This window comes from Physella acuta, unplaced genomic scaffold (genome assembly GCF_028476545.2).
Source record: "Physella acuta isolate Inbredline_101_S28 unplaced genomic scaffold, ASM2847654v3 ptg001028l, whole genome shotgun sequence".
Lineage (NCBI taxonomy): Eukaryota > Metazoa > Mollusca > Gastropoda > Physidae > Physella > Physella acuta.
In genome coordinates, this window is record NW_026732545.1 from 198,486 (window position 1) to 224,396 (window position 25,911).

At 29.0% G+C, this 25,911-nt stretch overlaps 2 protein-coding genes across 8 annotated transcripts; one reads left to right on the forward strand and one right to left on the reverse strand.

Annotated features, from left to right (window-relative positions):
* Positions 1 to 36: 36 nt before the first annotated feature.
* LOC131954767 (sorting nexin-14) lies at positions 37 to 14,908 on the reverse strand. 4 transcript variants are annotated; one of them, XM_059318515.1, is made up of 36 exons: positions 14,732 to 14,908; positions 14,016 to 14,084; positions 13,771 to 13,822; positions 13,276 to 13,355; positions 13,096 to 13,174; positions 12,921 to 12,964; positions 12,652 to 12,739; positions 12,030 to 12,114; positions 11,646 to 11,802; positions 11,189 to 11,245; positions 9,896 to 9,971; positions 9,737 to 9,781; positions 9,565 to 9,645; positions 9,318 to 9,438; positions 8,900 to 9,055; positions 8,676 to 8,733; positions 8,437 to 8,503; positions 8,172 to 8,230; positions 7,925 to 7,954; positions 6,577 to 6,606; positions 6,262 to 6,329; positions 6,005 to 6,066; positions 5,507 to 5,681; positions 5,279 to 5,312; positions 5,033 to 5,082; positions 4,850 to 4,950; positions 4,593 to 4,695; positions 4,330 to 4,361; positions 4,006 to 4,076; positions 3,797 to 3,851; positions 3,300 to 3,420; positions 2,796 to 2,960; positions 2,437 to 2,467; positions 2,192 to 2,256; positions 1,961 to 2,052; positions 37 to 1,871 (listed from the first exon to the last, which is right to left on the reverse strand). In XM_059318515.1, the coding sequence occupies exons 1-36, from the start codon at positions 14,827 to 14,829 to the stop codon at positions 1,794 to 1,796; spliced, it is 2,835 nt and encodes a 944-aa protein (XP_059174498.1). In that variant the 5' UTR covers positions 14,830 to 14,908; the 3' UTR covers positions 37 to 1,793. The 4 variants fall into 4 exon arrangements, with proteins under 4 accessions (XP_059174498.1, XP_059174500.1, XP_059174499.1 ...); XM_059318517.1 differs by lacking the exon at positions 11,189 to 11,245; XM_059318516.1 differs by lacking the exon at positions 6,577 to 6,606.
* Positions 14,909 to 14,988: 80 nt separating this feature from the next.
* On the forward strand, positions 14,989 to 25,664 carry LOC131954769 (cyclin-dependent kinase-like 4). Of its 4 annotated transcripts, none has more exons than XM_059318519.1 (13): positions 14,989 to 15,091; positions 16,818 to 17,038; positions 17,271 to 17,465; positions 17,611 to 17,789; positions 18,122 to 18,234; positions 18,456 to 18,595; positions 18,863 to 19,120; positions 19,482 to 19,789; positions 20,333 to 20,377; positions 22,367 to 22,450; positions 22,838 to 23,079; positions 23,405 to 23,514; positions 24,021 to 25,664. In XM_059318519.1, exons 2-13 carry the CDS (start codon positions 16,871 to 16,873, stop codon positions 24,069 to 24,071), a joined length of 1,893 nt encoding a protein of 630 aa, XP_059174502.1. In that variant the 5' UTR covers positions 14,989 to 15,091; positions 16,818 to 16,870; the 3' UTR covers positions 24,072 to 25,664. The 4 variants fall into 4 exon arrangements, with proteins under 4 accessions (XP_059174502.1, XP_059174504.1, XP_059174505.1 ...); XM_059318521.1 differs by lacking the exon at positions 20,333 to 20,377 and adding an exon at positions 20,435 to 20,461; XM_059318520.1 differs by having other exon boundaries at positions 14,999 to 15,083.
* The last annotated feature ends 247 nt before the right edge of the window (positions 25,665 to 25,911 follow it).

Genomic DNA, 25,911 nt, shown 5'->3' on the forward strand with positions numbered 1-25,911 from the left:
CCTGGTCAGATTTCAAAATAAAAATGGAACACTGACTTAATAACACAAATGATGGTTTATTGAAAAATGGATGGAAAAAAAAATAAAACAATAGATTAAATCTCACAGCACAATTTATTTGAAAGATTCCACTAACATCACTTGTATGCTGAATTAAAAACATCACCAAAAGAAATTCTAAATGTACACAATATCTCTGAGGCAAAGAAAACAAAACTGGTTGAGCAACAAATGATTACTGTCACTTCCATAGATGTTTCGTTGATTGCTTCATCACAACAAGTTCAAGCAAAACAAACAAAATTGATGATAGCAACACACACTCATTCATTAAAAGATAACAAACAAGAACCTGGATATCTCTTAAATGATATTGCACTGTCCTTAAGCACTGTCACGACTTCACTTAAAATTCGTTAAAGTAAAATTAGTATTCTGACATTAAAAACACTAAAAGATGAAAAGTAAAAAGCTTGAGTTTCTTTTAGAATATGGTGAGTGTATTCAACCTCAAATGTTTTCATACCTAAACGTGCATAAGTACAATCTGTACAAAACTTACAAACAATAATTTTAAGCTGCTAGCAACATAACCTGGAACATTTCTTAAAGCCAACAAGAAGCTTGGACATGCGTGTTTAACATCTAGCAATGGCCTTCTTATAACAGTAGCAAATAACATGAATGGTGAGATATATGTATGTAATTAGCAACTTTTTTTTTAAATAACGGATAATGATCAAAGTTGTTTAAAGTAAACCTGCTATAGTGAATGCTAGTAAAAAAAAAAGAAATTGCAGAATCTGGTGTTTGAGTATTGAGTTTATGCATATCAGAAGGTAACAGAATGGCAATAATAAGTAGATATCTGGACAGCAGTAATCAACTTAGTGGTAATGGAAAAAATTTAAAATGCTTGTTGACTAGAGGGTGAGAATGTGTATATGCAGTCGAGTCCAACTCATATAGCCCAGTAAAACTAAGAAAGAAAATTTTACTTAAATAATTTCCCTGCCAGGAAAATCTTAAAACACTGGTACTGATGTGTAAAGAAAATCTTTAAAAATTGGTACTGATGTAGAAATATCAATGAATGCCTAAGGGACTTTGGGTAGGGGTCCAGCTCACTAGATCAATGAACACAATCAACATAATGGTGGAACAAATGGATTCCTGGGTTGTGACCATTTTAACAGAAACAAACATCTGGAATGCCTAGGGGCCTATACACTTGTACACTATATACAACTTTTGCATCATTGATCCGATTTCTTTCAAGTCAGTAAGGACAGGTATCATGAACATGGTCTCTGCTTCATAAAATCCTACATGTCAAGTGAGAATAATCTATACTTTAAAAAGACTTCAAGTTTAGCAAAGTGTTTCTATACAGGGAAGCAAATAGTATCAGAGCTAAATAAATGACCAGCTGAGTATAAGGTGCAATGCCAAAAATTTTTTTTAAAGATTTTAAAATAAGTGAGTTGTAAAACTTTACAACAGAAAACAACTTTAGAACTGACAAACACAACTTTTTATCTTATTAACAACCGACAAACATTAAACATTCATACCTGACAAAAATATAACAATAGTTCCAATATATCAATTTTTACCTCCGCCAAAAAGCAATCACGTTATTGGTCCATTAAAGTTATGACACACTGATGTGATCTGTGATACAATAAGTTAATCCTTTATATACACTGATCCCGAATCACAACAGTTTTGAGTTGAACATTTCATAATTAGTTTAATGAAGCTGAAATTTTATATTCACAGTCAACAAGGGACTAGAGTTTCTCCATCTGGACACTGGTCAGTTCTGGGAAAAGTTCTTGTATGACAATGTCCAGCAAGACATAACTCAACTGAAATAAAAGAACAGTTGGAATTAGAATATGTATTCTTTTTAGTATAACATACACAATTCTTAACCATAGAGGGATCTCATCAATACCTGTTTATTTAGCTTAGGTTGTTGGAAAATGTTCAGGAGAAGTTCACATCCATTTGTTGTTTTTGTTGGCCCAAGAGCTGAGGTCAGTAGCCCTGAGTAAAAATATGTTTCATGATAAATGACTAATTAATGATAAACTATTGAAATGATATGATTTTTTTTTTTGAGATCAGAATGATAATTAATTTATTGGTAGCAAATTTTATTTTCAGTAACTGCTACACTTTTTACCTGGCAAAAACTCAACCATTTCCTGAAGTGCTTTATTATATCGCTGTTCTTTGTCTTTGTCAGTTCTGAAAATATATATATATCACCAAATTTCAACATCAGGATAAGTCAAGGCAAAATTTAAAAAATAAAAAAAATTACAAGCTAAATATAAATGTCACCTTAAAGTTTAACAACTAGTTATTGCAGTGAATTTTTATAGAGTGAATGAAAGGCCTGTCAAAACTAACAAAACTGTATGTTACCTTGGAGGATCATTATCATTGAAAAGTACATCTGAAATGTAGAAGTGTAGAAGAAATTAAACAACACTTGCTATTTTTATTGCAAATAGTGTTGTACTTTTATGAAATTAGAGGTTATATCTATTATACTAATTATAGTTACTAGCATGATGTAAAAAAAAAAACTACCCAAAGATACTTTAATAATGAAACACTCATCATCAAGAAAAAGTTATTGAATAATAAGTGATACAGACTTTTTTGATAAAATAGTAAAATATAAAAGTGATGTAATATGAATTAATAATATCTTAAAGTTTAGTAATGTATTACAATACATGGTATTTCAAGCATTTACATGTGAATAAAAGCCAACTTACCTTTTAGTAAATGGATTAAGCTAACCAGCCTGTGCTCTTGAGTGACCTGGGACAATTTGTTTTCAATGTGTTGATTCAGGTAACTCTCCACAGTTTCTTTTAGCAGAATCCTCAAGCTCAACATAACTTGTTGTAAAAACAGAGGAGCTCCAAAGATGTTTTTCACTGGGGACAAAGTAAATTAGCCAGAGTTAAAAGATATCCTTTTAATGGTAAACAAACTACAGATTATTAATGTTAAAATATATTTTACTGCAGTTTAAGTAACTGTTTGCTCATGTTAAAATGTTTTACTGCCAACTAAATTACAAAGATGGGCAGTTCAAATGAAGTTTTTAAATGATTGTCCATATAACAAAGAAATAAAATGATAAATGATAGAAATGAAAAAGAAATCTAATGTAGTTGTTTTAACACTGTTCTAAAATATTGTGCTATAATTTAAATGTATACCAGTACCAAGCAAGTTATTTAGCAAACCAAATGTGAAGAAAATTAACTTACAAATAAAAAGTAGAGAATCAAATGGTCCATCAATATCAGTCATTTGGTGGAGTACATCTTTTTTTGATTGAGGTGGGTTGAAGCCATAGTTCATATTGTTATCATAGTGGGTCCCTGAAAGCTGGAGAAAAAAAAATCTGACTTTTTACAGCTAATTAATCACAGCTAATTGTTAAAAAAGTTAAGTACTTATCAAAATTTACAAAAAATTATTTGTTCACCATCTTTAGGCAACTAAATGGTGAAATGACTCTTAAAATCTTTCATTTACTCTAAAACAGTTTTCTTACTCTGTTTAACCAACCTAAATAAGGTACTTAAAAAAGCAGAGACTTAAATAATAATTAATTTTTCTAGTGTAACTTATAAATTCTTGAAATCTTGTTTTGTTTACTAGTCTAACTGAATTTTGATTTGAAGTGAAACCTTGTTCTTCTTTTTTTTTACCTTAGGAATGCCAAGAAAAAAACAACAATAGTAATGTGTGACAGACCAACCTTCTCACTTGACGTTGACAACAGTGAAGTCTCAGATCCTCTTCTAGACAGCTTACTAAAACACAGGCAAAAGTGTACAACTTTAAACAAATTTAGTCACAACATTATAAACCGTTAAACAAACATTTAATTGATATTAAATAAGTATTTTAATGATTGGGAATTACACTATGAAAAATACTTAAGCAAGATTAAAATTTAATCATTACATCGATCGAGGTTTTGTTGCTTCAGTTGAAGTTGCAAAAGTTAAGAGAAATTCATCCAAATGTTGGCCTTTCTGATGAGTGAAACGTAAAAAAAAATTTATTTTTTACAAACACCATGGTAAAAGCTTATAAGTTTAGACCCTAATTATCATTAAACCTCTTCCTGACCCCATTTGATAGACCTTGTGGGTGTTTAAATGTGTGGGTGGTTGTGAGTATATAAAATATTGTCATTGTTCAACACACACGTATTTCTAAAATTGTATTTTAAATATATAAATATACTAAATCACTAAAGACACTAAATACTAAAGACACACATACCTCTTTTACCAGCTTTGTTTTGACAAATTTTCCTGCAAAATTTAAAAAGTAAAATTATTAAAATATACTTCACTACATTATTTGCTGAAAAAATAAGACTGATATGGGAAAACTAAGGAATAGCAGGAAACTGTGGAGAGCTTTAACGAATGTCCTATGTTTCTCAAAAAACCAAATGGAATGATGATAACATTTTTGTTGGATATTTTCATTGATTCATCTTTAAAAAGACTTCTCAATTGAAAGAACGAGCAGGAACTTACCTAGTTTAATATCTGGTAAAAAACTGGTGGAGAATTCATGCTCTGAGGTAAGAAACTTGTAAAGAAGTTCACTATTTTTTAACTGCGGCAAGGTTAGCAGTTTCTGTAACAAAATTGATATCAGCTTTAAAACAAAATCACATACTAAATCCAAACATTTTCATTTGAAAAGTTTCAGTTCATAGGTAAAGTGACTTTGAAATCAAGATAAGAAAAACCTAGGCATTGTAAAATTATACTAGATAGCAGTGGATTACCTGAAGATAATTTTCAAAATCTGTTTTCTTGCCCTCTGTAAAATCTTGTTTTTTTGTACCAAAGGATTTTTTGGCTGGAAGTTGACATTCAGGAAGTTCACCTGGAAAATGGATATTTAATGGTGATGAAAAATATACTTAGTATTGGCAGAGGAAAAAATTTTTAAATATGTGATTTCTTACCATGAAATTCTGTGAGTTTTTGCTCTAGAACATAAAACTCTGGATACCGTCTGAAAATAAATTATAGTAAGTTTTAAAATTCTGAAAATAGTTTTTTTAAATACATAATAAAGAAGATTAAATATTTCCAGCTCGACCACCTTTAAGGATAGAAGACTTAATTAAGAACAATAATATTACTACTTCAGTAAAAACACTTAAGGTTCTACAATAATAAGCTACAACAAATTCGACAAGACATATTACCTGGCAACTGTCCACTGTTGTTTTTTTTCTTCACCTAAGAAGATAGCAACAATCATGCGACATTTGCACACCAAAAAAAACAGTTCTTAAATATAAACACTGCTTAAATAAAACACTTATGAACACTTTTTATGAATGTAATTGTGCATTTTTAGAAATTTTAACAACAGGTTTTAATCTAATTTCAGATTAGTTATTTTTTAAACAAATGACAAGTTGTTAACTCACCCTCCTCAATATCCAGCCGTCTAATATCAATAATAAACACAAAATATTGTTTGCGAGGATTTTCTGGATCAGGTCGTGCCCCGATACGGGGAATTGTTACCCGCCATGAGCTGAGATCATGCATAGAATGATCCCCGCTAGTTAATGTTTCCTCCAGTTCCTCTTCAATTGATGGCTGTAAAAGTTTACCACACACATTTTTGTAATCGTTTCTTCATTTTAAATTACTAATGTAGCTTAAGATACAGATATTTCTTCTTGGTCTACAAAGCACAAACTAAAAAGATCTAAATACACATTATAGTAGATCAATTTTATTTAAAATTTATTATCAATAACTATTTGGTGACATTTTCTCACTATTAGCAAGTGTAGCTTTTCTTTCCATTTCTAAACTTTTTATACCACCACTTTTAAAACTAAGCCCACAAAAATTCCACACTAATGCCCGGGGTAAAAAACATAACAACCACAGAACAAACAAACAAGAGAACTGACTGTCAATGAGTTGAGAGAAATTCCATCCACGCCAACATCAATGTTGTTGCCCAGTTTTTCATCTGAGATAATAAATTAAGAGTTGTATCCAGAATTCAAATATTCGAGAGATAATGTAGTTTTACTGCAGTTGTTTGTTTTTTATTTAATTAAATTCATTTTTGAAATTTACTATTTAAATCATCACACTTTACACATTAAATTTAAGCATTAAAACTGTATGATTATGAATAAGGATTAAAAAGATAAAAATGTACCTGATTTAAAAACATCCTTCAACTTGTTGCCCAACTGAGCTAAAGTGAAGTCTTTCTTTTTATTTAGTCTAAATAAAATAGTGAAATATGTTCAATACAATGTCAAATGAAACTCAAAACTTTATTTTGGTAATTCGTTGTTTTAAAAATTGGTACCTTATGCATCAAAATCACAAATCAAATATTGACTTGAAAAAAGTGCAGGCTTGAACAATGAACACTGATAAAATGTGCCCACATAGAAATTAGAGCACAACAAATCAACATGAAAGAGAAATTGTAATAAATAAAACTTGAACACATTCTACAACTTACATGAAGCTTTTGACTAGAGAAATGTAGAAACTGTTGGACAAGGTTTAGGTATCAGGTATCAAGTTTTATGACACTACTGTCATAAAACTAACCATGATAAAAAAAACTTACAATTTTTTTTATCAACCAAGAACAAATAAACTATAATGCCTATAATTTCATTCTGTTGATGGTACTTAATAAATAAAATTAATAATAATGTATATAAAGAAAATTGTTCTGAACTTTAATAGTGAATAAACAGATGATATTGCGTAAATTTTATTTTAAACATGATGAAAATGATTGTAGTGTTTTGCTGTTTTAGCCATAGTTGGCACTGATATGAAATTAAGAACATAGATTTTCAAAAAGTTGTAAAGAAGAAAATAAAAAAATATGACTGAATTATACTCTTTAATTACATACCACAGTAAATTCCTTCTCTGACATTACAAACCCAAAGAATGACACTAAATTAATACTACAATAAAAACACACCAAAATCAAGGACAACTTACCTCTTTAAGTTTACATACAGATATTCATATTAAATTATTTGATGTTTTGTAACAAGAGATGAAAAAAGAATCTATAAAAGATATACAGAATCTAATTAACTATTCTAAATTTTGGGGAACTTTCAACCAGGTGTCAATTCAAGAGTGGCCAGCTACCATCAAACATTTCCCTGTGTTAACCTTTACTAGATGTTGAGCTCAAAGAGTGTTAGAACCCTCCTAAAGTTACACTAACAATATTAACCTGATATGTGTAAAAGTCCCATGAAATGAGTGGTGTGTTAGTAAACTAAAGTTAAAGTATATTTAAAATATATTTAAAATAAAACCTACTCTGGAAAGTTATTAAAAGGAAAGAAGTAGATATCATTAAGACTGCTTAAACTCTTTAATTCAGATAAATTTAATAAGGAAATTAAATAATTGTTATAAACTTGATATATCATATTTTGGTTGTCTATTTTTTCTAACAAAAATATACAATGCTGTTTTCATTTTTGAGAATTTACTTTTTATTTGTAAATTAGTCTTCAAACTCTGTTTTACAAAGTATTTGTATTATCTCAATAATTTTAAAAGACTTTAAATTAATTTGAAAGGGTATTTTTTAAATAAATTTACCAAACAATTTTTTTCAAATGCCAATATTTTTTCACAACAACTATACACTGTGAATCTTAAATGATTGGCAAAATCATTCATGTGTACAAATTAAAACAGTAACATACATTTTACAATAAATTTTTGTCAACTACATGCGGACAATGAAAGAAAAAGAAGAAAAAAAATACAGAAAGATTCAAAGAGCTTGTCTAAACACATGAATTCAACACAGAGTTCAACTTTACCTAAGACTGTTATTCTTTGCACTGAAGAAACTTTAAGAGAAATAAACCAATTTAATAGACCTACAAATGATCTTCTTTTAATATTTTAATACCTGCAAATATTTAACTTTTCAATTAAAATGTAGGAATCCAACCATGAAACATGTTCCTAGCAAAAGTCAGAAACTTTTTCTAGTAGAATTCGTCCATTTTTTAAGTCAACACTGGTTTAAGCTAGATTTAGTTGCTCTACTTTTGTAATACTGACCTTGACGATTGCCTTGACAATGATGAATTGGGTCGATCTCCACAAATCATACTGTAATACTGAATTTAAAAAATAAAAAATAATTTCCATCTGCTGCTTTTTTTTTTTACATTTCATAAAAAAATTGTTTGTACCTATGAGGCAAAAAACTAAATAGGCAGTTAATTTTCAGAACTATATGAATACCTGAGAATTTTAATCTTAATTAACAGAGTTATATTTCACACCCCCCCCCCCCCTTCTCAAATTAAATTTTTGTACTCACATCGTCACTTTGATGAAACATTGGTAGAAAGTTGTTCTCCAACAAATCATAAGCATGTTCATAAGCTCTGAAAGTAATATGATATTGTTTATTTAACTAACTGAACTTCTGTTTAATGACAACATTTATTTATACACATCTATAATTTGATAATGTTAAGCTCGTTGCCTATTCTTCCAAACCTATTTGAGCAATTCTCAGCTTCAAAGAGAAAGGTAGAATAATTAGTGAAAACTTACTTGAACAAAGGTGTTGTTGTGCGAAGCCGTATGACTTGATCTGGAGGACCTTCCACCACTAGAAAATATTATTTAAAAGTTCAATGATTTGTCAGGAAACAGGGGAAAAATTTTTAATTTCTGAATTTGATTTAAAATGTAATTATTTTAATTCACACCTTCCTATCTTCTAGTTATTTATTAAAAATAAATGTAGTTACATGGTAAAAATCTAGAGACATTACCCTGTCTGAGAGTTTCCACAATATCATCATCAAATTTGATCCTATCAAGGGCATTCGGTGCACAATAGTTTTTATACAAATCTTTGGCTGTCATATGAAGCTCCACAAATTCACTTTGAGAAACATCTGGGCTAAGTATTCGCCGGTTAAAATCATCTAAAGGATAATTTTATTTTATTTTGATTTGTTAGTTGCATTTTATTTCACTCTAAAAGCTCATGAGCTATTTATCTTTTGATTTAAATTTTAATAATATGCTGCTCATAAATCAAGACTAACTATTTAACACGAGAAACAAAGTTATAAAAGACTTGAAAAATCATAAAAATAATTAATGTCAGTTTATCCTTTGAGATGACTCAAATGAGTACTGAATGATACATATTAGTTCATAAAAATAAAAACTGAAAATCCTTACCACAGGCTAAACAAAACTGTAGTACATTGACAGCAGCTTCACTTTTGAGAAATTGCATGAACGGGTACAATAACTCAGGGCACTCGGGATTTATTACATCTTTCAATTCAAGACGCAGGCACTGCCGAGGATGATGTTTAAGATGAGTGAGATCAACAGAAAAATAAAGTAAGGTTTATCATTAGGTAACGTCTTCCATAAACAGAAGATTCTCAGTGTAATGGAGAGTTAATATTAATTTACTTACCGACCGGTTAAAAGCTTTTGCCTGGCTGAACTGACCCAGGAAAGGAACCAAAGGAGAAGGAGGCTCTACTGCTTGAGGTGGCTGTCAAGTTTGGACAATTAATGAAGAACAATAGGCTCGATTAAAGCTATGCTTAGTAACTAACTAAAAGACTCATGAGAAAAATACTTACTGGGGTAGTGTCAAAAAATATTAGCAGTAAATTGTTGATTAAATCCTGAAATGAAAAAACATTTGTAATGAACTGCTATTTCTAAAATCAAGATATACTAAATGCTAGCAGTATATATTACTATGGTAAATTTGAGTGGAAGGTAGAGAATGAGCTTACAGGATTAGCTATTGCATCCATGGTGGGTAAGAGCACAGACCCTGCCAGCAACTCTCTGACCAATGCACAGGTACTCCTATAAAGTGTGTTCAATTGTCAGAATTTTATTTCTGGACTCAATATCCATTTATTTTTAATAAAGAAAAAATACAATGAAATGTTTGTATTAAACATGTGTAAAACAATTACTGTTATGCATAGTTGACAAAGATTATATATATTTGATAAATATATTATAAATACAGAAATTATTACTGGTACTGTAAAATTTAATATATTCTTGTAAGACAACTCTAGAGTAAATACAAATATAGTGTGACCAAATTTCATAGTAATTAGCAGTGTCAACATGATTAAAGCAAGAAAAACATGGTGCCAATATAAAAATTAAAAATAAACGTCTTAGTATATTATTGAAAGAAAAGTATCTAAATTGTTTGGTAGAGGATTTGTCGAAACTAAATGTACGATAAATAATTTATAAGTAAACTAAATTATGCAATATTATTATTGAATGAATTTTAAGTTGAATTAATGATTTTTACTTTTTTTCAAATTTGGGCTAATAACCTTATTAGAATAATAATAATATTAGAAAAAGGCAACCAAAAAAACAAAATGTATGAAAATGTTATAAGACATCAAAGTTGAAGTGTATACTATTCCAGTGTAGATGTGCAAATAAAAAGTGAATGTTCAACTCAGCCAAAGAAAAGGTGAAAAAATCCACATCAAATTTCCAACTGAGTGCTGCCAGTGAACACATTTTTAGAAAAACCAATCAGCAGCAAACAGTCAACAATAATCTTAAAATCTTCTGTGATAACTTGCTGCTTAAAACATATTTAAACACTACAAAATCTTTATCACAATGAATAAATCCATCTTGTTACTCGCTGTGATAGACATAAACATTGATATTCAACATAAAGCAAAGAATCCATTAAATATTAAATTACAGGTTAACCAAATTTTTTTTATCGGACCATTCAAATACACTGACATGCACTCATTTAAAATCACAAACTACAAACACTCTTGCTTCTTTTCAGACACATTTAGTAAGCAAACATGATGTAGCTAAATAACAAGATTGTAATTTAACACATGTAATTCTAACACTAACTACTAAACAAATACATTGACAACCGACCAACATTTTTAATGTAAGCATTCAAATTGTAAAATACCTAACTATTTGTGAGAAAGTTGAAAACAAGCACCATCAAAAGAAAAATGAAATCAATTCAACAGAAACATGCATTAGGCTGCACTGTTAAATGAATTTCTTACTTTAAGACAGGGATAAAAGTATCTTTGTCGTAATCATCTGTTTCAGTGAAGCATGCACTAAATTGGTAGAATACAGTTGATATTAGACGCATTTCTGGTAGTCATTATTTGCTTCTTTTTTTTTCGCTTTTGAGTCACCAAAAGAGTTTTAGATGCATGTTACCCTTTTATTCTAGCTTGGTATTAACATGACATAACACAGTCAAGAGGAAAAACCTGCGTAACATTGTGGCAAACAGCAGAACTTGTTTCTAACGTAGCCGACACTCTCTTTTAAGTGGATATTTTTTTCTGGCTAAATTACCATCTGTTCCTCCAGTCAAAAACTGATCTGAATGTTTTTTAAAGTCAACATTATTGATCTTATTTACTGGTCTACACAAAGATAAGCAATCTCATTGGTTAGTGTTAGGATCAAATTTCAAGAGTTATACAACTACCTAGTTTCTGAACTTACTTTGAGTTAAGAGCCTGTGGTCTGAGAATGTAAGGAAATAAAGACTCCACTAGTCTGCGCAGGTACTCAAGCTCAGCTTTCCTGCTCCACATAGCACAGTGGACACTTGACCCCATGTAATCTAAAGAAATCTGCTGCAGGTCTCCTTTATAACCAGCTGTAAGATAAAAAACGTTGCTGGTCAAGCACATCATTACTTTATTTACTAATAAACAAGATTCTACAAATTGAAATGGAAATCAAAGATATGCTATTATTATTAAATACATAAAATACGAAGGGTTTGGTTTTCATAGAGTCATTATAAATAAGTTTTTACTACAAAAAATGTAAAAAAAAAAAACATTTGAAAGCGCAATACAAAAAATCTGGCATGAAAGCTACCTTTTTCAAAAGCTGTTATGGAAAGGTCAATGTGCTGCAAAGTAGCACGAAGAATCTTCTTTGTAACTAGTTCTGGTACATTAACCTGAAAACAGAAAGTCAAACTATGAAATTCTATAGCATTAGTTTTGTATAAAAAGCTTTTACTAAGAGATCTTGCAATTATATAAAAAGATGGAAAATAAATAACTCACCCAATACACAGACATTATAAAATATCTAAATAAATATGTATTATTTTACTAAGGTTATATAAGTGCTACATTCACCATATTTTAAAATAGTTAAATGTGTGGATGAAAAGAGCAAATACATACTAAATTTTAAAATTCCTCTAAATTCTTAACAGGAATTTTTTCAAACATGTTTTAAAAACATCTGATGATGAAGAAATTAGGAAGAGAAGATGGTGTTGGATAGGGCACACCCTGAGTGAATAACCAAACAATACCACTTAACAGGCATTATGGTGGGACCCCCAACCTCCCAAGAAAACCTGGTCACACAACCTAGAGGTTGACAAAGACTGGCAATATCTGTAGTCAAATTGAGAAAATGGCGCAGGAAAAATGACTGGCGATCTTAAGTTGTTGCCTTTTTTTAAAAGGACATACTATTTCACCTTTTTCATTCTCCTGAACATAACTGAGGCAAGGAAGCGGAAATTAGTTCGAAGCTCATCAACAAATTCTTCATCTTCACTAAGGTCACTGTAGAAAGAAAAGAAAAAACAAAACTTAAAATTGCTTAACAGTATAATACATTTAATCTATATTCTGAAAATAACTATTATTTTAAAGAAAAAATAAATTAAATGACTTATGATTTTTACTAAAGAGGGAAGAATATAACATTAAAAAGAATTATCTCTACTTTTTAAATTTTACCAACCTGTACCAAGTATAGACATATTCTTTCAAGACAATGCTGAAAAACTGAAGAATAAAAATAATAGTAAGAAAGTATTTCAAGTTCGCAATTTTTTTTAAATTTTGTAATTGATAAAAACATCTTTTTAATCTAGGAACCACCAATAAAAAGTCTAGAAAAAAACCTGCTTCCCTACCTCATCAAGAGCAATGTCTACACTATGATGAATATCAAGATTGGTCCATGGCTGAAAAGCCAAAATATTCAACTCAGGTCTGTAGAAAAACATTCACAGGCGATAAAAAATTGTAGTAAACTAAAATACAGTACATATTAATTAAGTATTAATTTTTTTTAATAGAAACAAACATTTTACCTGTGTCGTGGACATTTTCTTAATCCACAAACTGTACAAACTGTTTTCATCAAAGTTAATTCATCCTCCTCAGACTTGTGCTTTATAAACAACGGGTTTTTTTCAAATATTAATACACCAAAATTTAGGCATGACGTTCTATAGATAGTATTTTAACTAAAACAACATGACTGCGTTATGAGTTGATCACCAACAATTACTAATTTTTTTCCAAGTTAATATTTGATGTACATTTTGATATTTATAAAAAAAAGTAAAGTACAATTAAAAAGTTTCTTTGACCTCAGCATGTGAAGGAATTATGTGGTCAGCACTATGCTGGGCTGTTTTACTTTACTCTGCTTGTTAGGTACACATCAAACCTGAACGGACTCTTAATGTACTATAGACTCCAGGTTGAGAGCTGAACTCAATATTTTTGGGCTAGTCATCACATGCTCTATTACTCAACCAACAATCCTATTCTGAATATTATAATGAAAATGTATTACTCACCTTTGATTTTCTAATATATATTGGAAGTAAGTTGGGTAGTACATAATCTGGACTAGAAAAATAGAAGCATTTTAGTAAAGATTTCTTTTCTAATGTTCAAAATTAAAGAGTAGTATTTTAACACTGTATACCGAGTTGAAATCCTGCTTGCATGCATACACAAAATGAACTTATAATATTTTTACTAGCCAGTGTATTAAAATAATTATGATGTAGAACAAAACAATAATTTAGCAATAACTTACCTAAGTAAACTATATGCAAAGATAACACCGAGAATAAACGCCCAGAAAACAAACAATATGTGAGACAAACTGAAATGCATTTAAAAAATAACAAACATTTATTAGTTTGAAAGTAACAGCCGCATCTAAATTTGATCTGACTGTTCTGTCATATCAATAATCTTTTTATCAATTAACATACACAAAAGTATAAAAGATAAACGCTTGGAATTGAAGAGCTGCCCGAAGCACAACAGTTCTATCACAGTAATTTATTTAAAGAAGAATAAGTCTAAAACTTAAAAGCCAAGAAGGGGAATTAGAGCCCATTGTAGATGATTGTCTGCTGTCAAGCCTAGGGCCTCTGAGTGGCTCGGTGTCAGAGGTTTTCTTCTGTGTTTAATTTTTTTATTTTTTTCACAAGTAATTAAATCTTTTTGATATTTTGTTCCAGTCGTACCTTTAACAGTTAATCGTTATTATTAGTTATTGTAATATTGAAATTCATGTTTTTCGGTGTGTCATCACTACTCATCAACAAACCAGCGAGCTTGTCTTGTTGAGGTTGATATTTAATAATTGTAATGTAGGCCTAATGTAATGACATATTCAAAATCTAAGAGGTTGTTTTGTGTCACGCTCCAGCTTGAGGCCTGAGTGTCAGTCTTGTCAAGTTTCTTGTCTCAGTCTTGCAGATGCTGAGTGAGTTGTGATATAATTTTAAGAATTTTACTCACTTGTAAAATAATAAGTTAATGATCAATAGAACTATGCATGACGCGGTAAATTTTGAGTGTCTTTGTGCATAATATTTGAGCAAATACCAAGGTATCATCGTGGTAATTGCTTTTGGGAGCAAAATATATGTTTACAAACAAACTCCCCTCCCCTACACATCATTTTTCTCTGCGTTATTTCCCCTAGTGAAAAAAAAATGGGCGAAAATTATCCGGAAGCGGAAGTATTTATTTATTTTTTTGCGCAAGACAAATACATTTGTTGTCACTGGAGACAAGACTATTATGGAGTAGATGGCAACATTTTACTTCCAATTTTATCTGCTTAAAAATCTAAATGAAAGCTAACAAGGTAAATAGGTAAATATATCTTTTACTAAACAGTTTTTGCAATATTTTTGTCTTCTTATAGATTTTACAATTAATGATACAGGCCTGGTTATAGGCCTAATTAATTAGCCGAATTAATTAGGCCTAGTAGCCTATTTATTTTAGGTAATCTATCGTTTTGGGTACGTAAAATCGCCCGCGGCTAGTAATGTACGAAAACGTTACCTCATTGTCAAGGCTGTAATAGAAGTATATTGTGATATGTTTGTGTCAAATTATAGATAAATGAATAATAAACCTAAATCAACGGCTAAATATATCGATATAGGCCAGAAATTAACTTTAAACAGCAGTGTCTGCAAGCAAGATTTGCTATATAAACAGCAGCCATTTGTAAAATAGAGTGACTTCCGCCTGAATCTGGCGCTATAAGTCTATAAAAATAAAACTTTAACAAGATGGCTGCTATAGTAAATGAGCATGGTTGCATCTGTTGGAAACATCGCTAGTCTTCATTTATTACTGAAAAGTTTTAATTTAATTGTTTAAAAACAGGTACATAAATGAAAGAAGGAAACATTTTTGTATTTTTCAAAACATAAATCCTCCTCAAAATGTGAAATAATTATTAAAATTTAAGGAGTCACCTGTTTTTCACATTACTAGCCGCGGGCGATTTTACGTACCCAAAACGATAGATTACCTTATTTTATTATATTTTATATGTAGGCGACCGAGTTGATAAGAATCCTTCCATCATATTGTTGACATAGATTAAAAACGTGCTTTTTTTAGATTTTGCAAAGTGATCGGAAAAATAATAAACAATAAAAACTTCAGCCTAAAAATAAATCAGATATTTAATATTTTTATAATCAATGTTAAATGTTATAAATATTATATAAATATAAAAGTTGCAAAAAAAGAGAACTGAAAAATAATTAGATCTATAATTTGTTGAGTTTAACTTAAACTTTAAGAGTTTAAGTCTTAAGTTTAAGCCAGTTTAAGGCTACATTTAGATTTATTTTCAATAAACCTAATTTTTAACCCGACGTTTCACTTTCATTAGACAAACTTTGATTGGCTGTACAGGAACTCCATGATCGATTTCTAACAGCCCCACATCATACTTTTTTGTTCACAAAACAGTGAAAACTTTGCAGATAACGTTTTTAAATAACTCTGCAAATTTAAACCACATGGCCTAGTTCTGCTATTTTTTGTTTACCATAAAATGTATGCTAGCCCATCGGATAGCAGCATGCCACTGTTTATGTCGCCATTTCAAGTGAAAACCAAATTGTTTTTGCTTTTTTTTATTTAGTTACCAAAAATATTGAAAACATCAAAAACATCCAATCTTTAGTAAAGTCTGATAAAAACCAACCAGACAGGATTTTTTAACCATATTAATTTTAACTACGCCGTGCATGATTTTAAAAATATGGGCCTCTCGAATACCTTTGAGACTTTTCTCGCTCAGGTCCATTAGGCCAAGGCCTATTACTATTAACTATTTTAAATGAATTCTTATTATTTAATGTTTTTTAAAAAGCAAAGCTCTTTCTATATTATTTAATTATTTGTGATATTGGGTAGGCCCTATTGCTAATTTCAATTTTGCTATTTTTTATACCATTTTATTTAAATTATGTAATACTAAGTAAAACTAAATGCATTGTCAGTTACAGAAGCCCAGTTAATCACATTTAATATTAATTTTTTTTAAAATGATATATCCTGTTACTTTCAGCATTATATTTTTTAGTATATGGTAGTATACTGAGCAGTTAAGCCCTTGTTGGCATGGAGAGGTATGAAAACCTCGGACTTGTGGGAGAGGGAAGCTATGGCATGGTAATAAAATGCCGACATAAAGAAACAGGTCAGATGGTTGCCATCAAGAAATTTCTTGAATCTGAAGATGACAAAGTTGTCCAAAAAATTGCAATGAGAGAGGTTAAAATGTTAAAGGTAGGTAAATTTTTAATATTTAAATATTGTGGTAAGAAAATAAGCTTATCAGGTTGAATTGATGATGTTTTGTTTGCATGTTATTTTTAAAAAGCTATCAAAATGTTATTATTTCTTTTAGATGTATACTATACATAAGTGACTATGCAACAGTGTAGAAAAAAAATGTGCAAGAATAATTTATTAAACTTAAGGATATTAAGACTGTATCTTATTTACTTATTATTTTCAGTCACTTCATCATGACAATCTTGTCAATTTAATAGAAACATTTAGAAGAAGAAAGCGTCTTTATTTGGTATTTGAATTTGTTGATCATACTATACTAGATGAATTAGAAAAATGTCCCAATGGCCTTGATGAAAACACTTGCAGAAAAATTTTGTGGCAAGTTCTGAAGGGGACAGAGTTTTGTCACACACATAATGTAAGTATAGCTTTTTTAAAAATAAATCTTGCTGAATTAGATGAATAGTGCTTTTTATTTTCAGGTCTTACATAATAGTTAATACATTTTCAATTGTAGCATAACTTTTTTTTAAATATATAACTGGATTTTTTTTCTATTTCAGATAATCCACAGAGATATTAAACCTGAAAATATTTTGGTCAGTAAAAATGGCATTGTTAAAATTTGTGATTTTGGTTTTGCTCGGACACTAGCACAACCTGGTGAAACCTATACAGACTATGTGGCTACTCGATGGTATCGTTCACCTGAACTTCTTGTTGGAGATACAAAGTATGGAAGGTAACAATATACTTCTGATTAGTCTAGTGTAGGCGGAGGAATGTTGGAGGGAGGGGAAAGGTTTTTGAGTACAACAATGTAACTTTCTAAAAATTATTTTAAATATTTTAAAATAAATTAATGTTCCAATTAAATTGATTTATACTTTTATTTCCTCTGGCTAATTAGGTGTATTCTTTTTTTGACAATTAAACCAAAATTGCAGCCTTCAGTTACTTGATGCAATACTTTTCATTTAATATGTTTGTAAATGTTTGTTTTGTTTTCTTGGTTGTAATAAAGAATAAATTGATACAAAATACAGAATTTTTAAATATTTTCCCCTTTTTCAGAGCTGTTGATATATGGGCAATAGGATGTCTGTTGTCTGAAATGTTGACAGGAGAGCCCTTGTTTCCAGGGGACTCAGATATTGATCAACTGTATCATATCATTAGGTGTTTTGGTCAGTTAAAAACAAATCAAAAACTTTTACTAGCACAAAAAGTTTCTTTATTATTATTATGATAGGGGAAAATATGCATATATATATATATATATATATATATATATATATATATATATATATATATATATATATATATATATATATATATATATATATATATATATATATATATATATATATATATATAAAAATTAAATTTAAAATTTCCATAACAAAAGGAAATCTACCTACAAGGCATAAAGAAGTTTTTCACAGAAATCCACTTTTTTTGGGCATGAGACTACCTGAAGTGCGAGATGTTATACCTATAGAGAAAAAGTTTACACACATTTCAGATGACGCTCTGAATTTCATTAAGGTATGCAAAGCAATTTTTTTACACTTTTAAAGTCCTGAAGTAAATGGTTATACAAATACGATATGTGTAATTTTATAAGAACTACATTTTTACTTACATTGTAAAATGATATCTTCAGCTATAAAAGTGTGTACAAGTATGATCAAGCTTATTTGCTTAATATTTTAAATTAAATCAACACAATTGATACTGTTTATTAAAAAACTTTCTGTATGACCCAACCTTGTTGCTACATGTTTAAATTCTTATATTTCTTCATTATTTTAGCAATGTTTACAGTTGGACCCTGACAAGCGACCAACTTGCACAGAGTTGTTGAAACATAACCTTTTTGCAAAAGATGGATTTGGAACTCGATTTCTTGTTGAGCTGAAACAAAAACTATTTCAGGAAAATACTTCTAATCCATCTCTAAGATCATTAGCAAACAAAAGAAGTGAAGAAAAGAGCCCAGTTAAGGATACTAATGAGAATCAAAAAAGCAGAACAGACAAAGCTAATAAGAAAAAGAAAAAAGAAAGGGAGGTAAGAGTCATCTGCTTCTATAAATTTGTTTGCAGATTAATTTTAAGGGAGGCAAAGGTAGTCTGTAAAAAAAAAAATAACAACTGTTTGAATAATATGCAGCATAAATTATATTTATTATGTAACTTTTTGTAAGATAAAGAACCCTTAGCTACATAGATTAATTATTTTTAAAAGATTGATATTACTTTAATTCAACTAAAGAACCTTTAATATTACCTTACTTTAGTTATTAATGGTTTTATTTTTGGTATAAAATATTTATGGAAACATTTTATTTTTGTACTATCACAAAAAGTGTAAAAACTTAATTATAAAATAAACAGCTATTGATTTTTTGAATGTTTTCTATTTCCTAAAGGAGGTAACAGCAGTAGAAGAAAAACCTAAAAAGAAAAGCACAGAGGGAGAGAACAAACCATCAAACAAACCAGCTCCCCCTAAAGTGTCGTCTGTGCCGCCTGCTGCTGCACATCCCAACGAGCATCCAGTGATCCTACCTCCAGCCACGGCCAGCAACAATATTTCCCACAACAACTCCAGTGAAGGGGACATCCAGGCTGAGAGGGAAAACCCAGACAAGGAGAAAAAAATAGCTGACCACTTACACCCTCCGCAGACCCAAACAGCAAGCTCCATTCCACCCATTAATGTCACCTCCCAGCCACGGTAAGTTTACTTTGAATTATTAAAATAATTTTTAACGTCTTCAGCTGAAATGATTGTTAAATTGCTCAACAAATTTTCAATTGATAAAAACCATCTACTTTTTATTATCAGTCACAGAAAATTAATTATTATATGTTAAAATCAAGGATCTAAACATTAGCTGTCCACCATTTAGCAGCTGGTATTAGGTATTAAATGTGTTTAATTATCACCAGTAATTTAACTTCACTCTGTCAGTTTTTAATTAGCCTACTCATTTTAGGTTTTATTGTAAAATTTCATTGGGTCTATTTACATCAATAAACTAAATTAATTTAGAATAAAACTTTTTAAAAAATTTTAAAAAGCAATATTATTTTTGAAATTTAAAATTCATACATCCAAACAATGTTGGATTATATGAAAAAGGAATTTTTTACATACATATTTAATTAGTAAAAGTTAATTTCAATAAAAACTTGCAAAGATTAATTTCATCTTTTAAACTGGCTGGTAATGTTGTTTTGATTGTAAGTTCTACTCTTACCGTTTGCTTTTCCTCAGATCGACAACTATAGTTTCATCCAAATTCCCAAGTATTTATAAAAAGTATTTATGCATTTGATTTGCTATTTACTACACATATAATATGGCTTGCTTTTTCAGAGTTCCTGTTGTAAGAACATTTTTAAGGTGATCAATAAAATTGTAAACCACATAAGAATTAACATTTAACCTAGTTGATTTGTATTCCACACTTTAACAAAATTTCTTTCTTTAAAGAGTGCACGGCTTAAAAGAATTTTAAATAATTATTCACTAATAAATTTGAGCACTAAAAACAAATGGGAAATTCCTAAACAGATTTCTTTGTGGGAATTTGTGCACTAATGTGTGTGTTGTTTTTTCTTGTGTATTTCAGAAAACAAACTTTTTACATTTTAGACACTTTAACTTGGCTATGTAATTTTATAAGCTACATTTTTTTTCAACACCCAGAAATTATTCTTTAATTGTGGACATCAATTTGTATAACAGCTCATCTTTCTGCTAATATTATTGGGCAGCATCATTTTATGGTTTAGTTATTATACACTTGTGTAAATAAGTATATATATATATATATATATATATATATATTTATATATATATATATATATATATATATATATATATATATATATATATATATATATATATATATATATATATATATATATATATATATATATATATATATGTTTATATATAGGTATATATATGCTTAGACACAGGTATAAACATAAACACACTGTAGAGAAAATTGTATAAAACAAAAACTCTTAGTTTAACTTAAAATAACGGCAAACATTCTTTTCGTCTGTTTAAGCTGTTTGTCGCAAAGTGAGTAATTTTTTATTTAAGCAAACTTATAGCTAGATCTGTAAAGGACCCCTAGTTTTTTCTTAAGTCTTAAAATTAAGTCAAAACTTTTCTTTTGTTTTAAATAGTTTGCTTTTTAAAAAAAAATACTGTGCTTTAAACAAAATAAATAAGAATTCTTATATTTATTTCATAGAAAATGATTAATGAATCTTAGTTCAAGAAATCACTATACAAGTTTCAACCCAAAAATTTACTCCAGAAAATTCATGTGAATTATAAAAATTAATTCATTGTTGAAAAACAAACCTTAGTATTTGCTTATGAAGTTATTTTTAAAACTCAAAATATTTTAGTGAATCCAATATTTATATTTTTTTATACAAGCTAGTTTAAATGGTCATCTGAATTTATAATTTGTTTAAAACTATAACTTATCTCTATTTAAAGCTTTTTATTATGTATTTTTATTATATAATTTCTACTTCCTATTCTTTTTAACTGAAACTATCCTTTTATAGAAAATCTTCTAATGTAGAAATATTCAGTACTTCTAAAGAATGCCAGTTGTTAAACTATTTTTTTTCTAGTATCACTACACTATGCCTAACCCAGACTGTAAGCCATAACACTTACCCTAATCCCAAACTTAGCATAGATACCCACAAAAAACACATTAAAATGACATGGCATTACCCTTCTCAAATTCATAGAAGTATTAAATCTTCTATAATAATTCTGTAGAAAAATATAAATGTTAATATTATTAATTCCCTTTGCTAGTTTTTTTCATATTAAATCAATTTAATATAATTGAGGAAAGTTTATTTCTGTCTCAACTTTTATCTGAACAAAGTCTTAAAATAAAAATAAATATGAAATAATTACTTTCTTAATAGATTGTGAATGTATTGTGGTCTGTTGGCGATAAAATTAATTTTTTTTTTAAATCAACTATCAGCTCTACATTATTGATGTATCAAATTTTGTTTAATTACCATGCACAGTTTTATTTAAAAACTACTTTTATTTTTTGAATTGCTATAGTTAGTAAAGGTCTGGAGGCCTATACTGATCTAGTTTTATATTATACTTGTTTTCTTGAACAAGACTTCCATAAAATGGAATAGTTTTGTTTGTAGAGGTACATTTATTATCATGCTATTTGGTAAAATATTATTTTATCAATTTCAATGCTACTTTTTTTTATTGCTTCTTGATATTTTTTATTCATAGTCCTGCAATAGTCAAAATGAAAAATGATGAGAAAGTATCTCCACGTAACCCTCTGTTTCATGGAAATCGAACATCTTCATTTAGGTATGATCAGTAATATTTGTATGTTCATTACTCTCCTATTCTTTTTTTTTTTTACAAGAGCATCAAATATATGACATTTTTCTAAATATTTGGCAAACGATGACAGTTTTATTCTATCAGAGACACATTTGATTTATGTAGTTAATTTTCAGAGAAAAAAAACATATTATTATTAAATTATATGAGCAGACATCTATGTTTTATTCAGGACTTTTTCTAAAATTATCTATAATGTGCATGATATCATCTCTATTGGGCTGACCTCACATGGGCTGTGTTAAAACTTGTTATTACTTTAAACATAAAACATGGTATTATAAAGAAATAATTTGATTGTTCGTTATTCCCAATAAAAATTCATTCATCATTTTTTTTTCTCATTTTAAGTAATGAAAAATTAGTCAAGAAAGTGTCCCCCTTTGCAAAGAAATCAAATCCTGTCCCTGGCTTTAGGAACTCCCCTCAGCCAATAGTTCTAGAGAAAAGTTGCCTGCATGACAAATCATTGGAAAAGTCTCGATACAAAAATTCATCTTTTAATGAAAAGCATTTGGAAGATCGCCAGAGTGTTGAAAAGCAACATGATGATAGGCTCGGCGTTTGTTTACCAGAAGTTAAAGGTGCTGATGGTAAGGGCAGTTGGATTTGTTTTAATATAATTTGTAATATAATTTGAAAGGGATGGTTGTGTTACTGAAATAAAATCATTCTTGTCTAATTCTTAGGTAGAAAGGCATAAATATATATTTGCTGGTTTAAAAGATGTAAATAGTAATGTTCATCATTCTGTATATGGTAATGGTTAAAAAAAATTTAAAGTAGATAATAATTTTTCAGATTTATTCATAATTTTCTAATAGTGAAAAATTAATTATTGTAAACTTTAGTGATGGGATTATTTTCTACAAGGAACCAATATGATTGTACATTTTACAATGTCTCTTTTTTACCCAGTTACAAACAAAGCTAAAGAGAAACAACAGCAAAGCCCCTACAAAAAGTCCAGTATATCCAGCATTCCTCAAATATCAAACCTAGAGCCATTTATAACAATCTCCCCACAGGTTTGTTATATTTCATGTTCTTTTCCTTGCCCTGTGCTAAATATGGGTTTTAATTGCCTTTTTTTTATAAATTAGATGCATTTGAGCTGTGTTATAATGTTAATAATAATGTAAAAAAAAATTGTCAAACTGGCAATACATAGTGCGCTGGGCAGGTTCAGTGTGCCTTTACAAACCACATATTTTTATCTATAAATCTTACCTAGAATTAAACTGTTTGCATAATATATGAAGTATTTTCATAATTATCTTGTTTTCTTGAAAATTCAAGAATTTTAAGTCTTTAAATGAATCACTACTTTACTTTTAATATTATACTCTTTTCTCAATGGAGTTTAATTCAAACAATAGGATCTAACATTTTATTGCAACCCATTAGTTTGAAATAAAAAGTGTTGGGTATAAACAGACAATGATAATTAATCTGGAGTTTTGATTAATAGTACACTGGATGTGAGTTTTCTCTGATAAAAATCACATGGTTTATGATATTATTTATATTACAGCTTGACTCAAATGTGGCAGCAGAGAGAGATGGTGCCCTTCCAACAGTCTGATTTATTTTGTTGAGACATAGATGTGTCTATATTGAATCCAGAAAAATTATCGAAAACTTTTTGTAAAAATAAAACTTTTAAAGATGGTATTTATTTCTTATAAACCTGTGAGAATTTAGAAATTTTCTAAACCAAAATATTTAGATTTTATAAAATTAGGTGTTTATTTTATTATTATTGAATAGTAGTATTTTTACAATTTAAAGTATTAAATGCTTTTATCTTAACCAGGATTACAGTTTTTTTAAAAATCTGGCATGTTTGTTCATGTGAGTTACCAGCTCCTAGTCTGAGGTAGCCTTATAATATAACAATTTTTAAATTATGATTTATAAAACTTTTTCCCCCGTTCAATTCAACTTTAAATTATATTGGGTATATGAGCTAAATTCTGACTTGTAAAACTTTTATACTAATTTACCTTTTGCTATACAACCTTGATTTTGGCTTAAGATTACATTTTTAAAACATCACAGATCGGAATTTGTAAAAAAAAAACATTTTTTTTAAACTCTCACCTTTCAGCCTTTATGATTATTAAATTGTATGACAATGTGTTCATTATTTCCTTATCATTTTGCCAATAGTGGATTTTTTAAACAAACTAGCTTAGTACAAATTAAATAAATTTTAAATATTGAACTGGGTTAAAAGAACTGAACAAATTTCCTGCATGAGTCTCTATAGTTAGTGGTTGTGGAATTTTTAAACAGATCCTACTGCAAGTTTAAATCAATATGGGAATTTTAAAAATGCTCATGGTACTAGTTTATTTAATTTTAGCATGAATAGGTCAAACAATCTTTATATATTATTTAATTTTGAAAAATATAGTGTTAACTGTAAGTAAGTTAATAGTTAAAGTTAAAAAGATCTAGATTCTATAAATTAAATTGTGATATATTTTTTTTAAATAATTTTTTTTTTGCTTTACTATTTAAATAGATACATTGTGATTTTTTAAATTACTTTATCTTAAAATTAAAGCTTGCTTGATAATTTTCTGTTAAATATTGACTTGGCATATTTCACAAGAGTTCCTGATTTTGTTGAATCCTTAACTAGTGGCTTGATGTGGTTAGTGGTGTTTACACACCACTTGCTCATTTATGATTATTATAGTCATCATATAAGAATAATGTATAATCCAGTTCGTGGGTGCAATAAATTATGCTATTTAAGTAAAAAACATTTTCATTGTTAAATGGCGGGTATGTAAATATATTAAGAATGTACATTACTATCACAATTTTCCTTATCATATATGTGTGTTGCTTGCAGTGAATCATTGTGTGTTACACCTAGCAGTATTACAATTCACAAGCTCCAGTATTAACAAGTCCATTCACTTTCACATTTTTATTCACTTTTTTTTTAAATTCAACTTTTAAAATTTTTATTGCATTTGAATCCAAATATTCTGGAGTTAAATAAAGAATTTACAAAACAATAATAGCATTGTCACATAGCATTCTGTGTCTCTATTACATTGAAAAACTAGTTTGTTTCTTGGCAGAAATTAATCATTAGCTTACCCTGTAGTGAAACCCTAGTCCTAGGTACAATGTGGTCATCCATAAACAAGATTACATAATGACACTTTTTCGTCATCCCCCCCCCCCTCCAGACTATTATCACTATAGACATCGCCCCCACCTCCTACTAAAAAAAAGTAATGTTCTTCTTCAGTCTACCACACACCCTAAAAATAATTTTGTTTTTTTTAAACAGCAATTTCCCTCTAAAATAGTAATGAGCTAGGTCAACAATGAGTACATTAATACTTTTTATTTTTGGCAATTTAAAAACAAATTCCAGTAAAACTGTAATTAATAAAGGA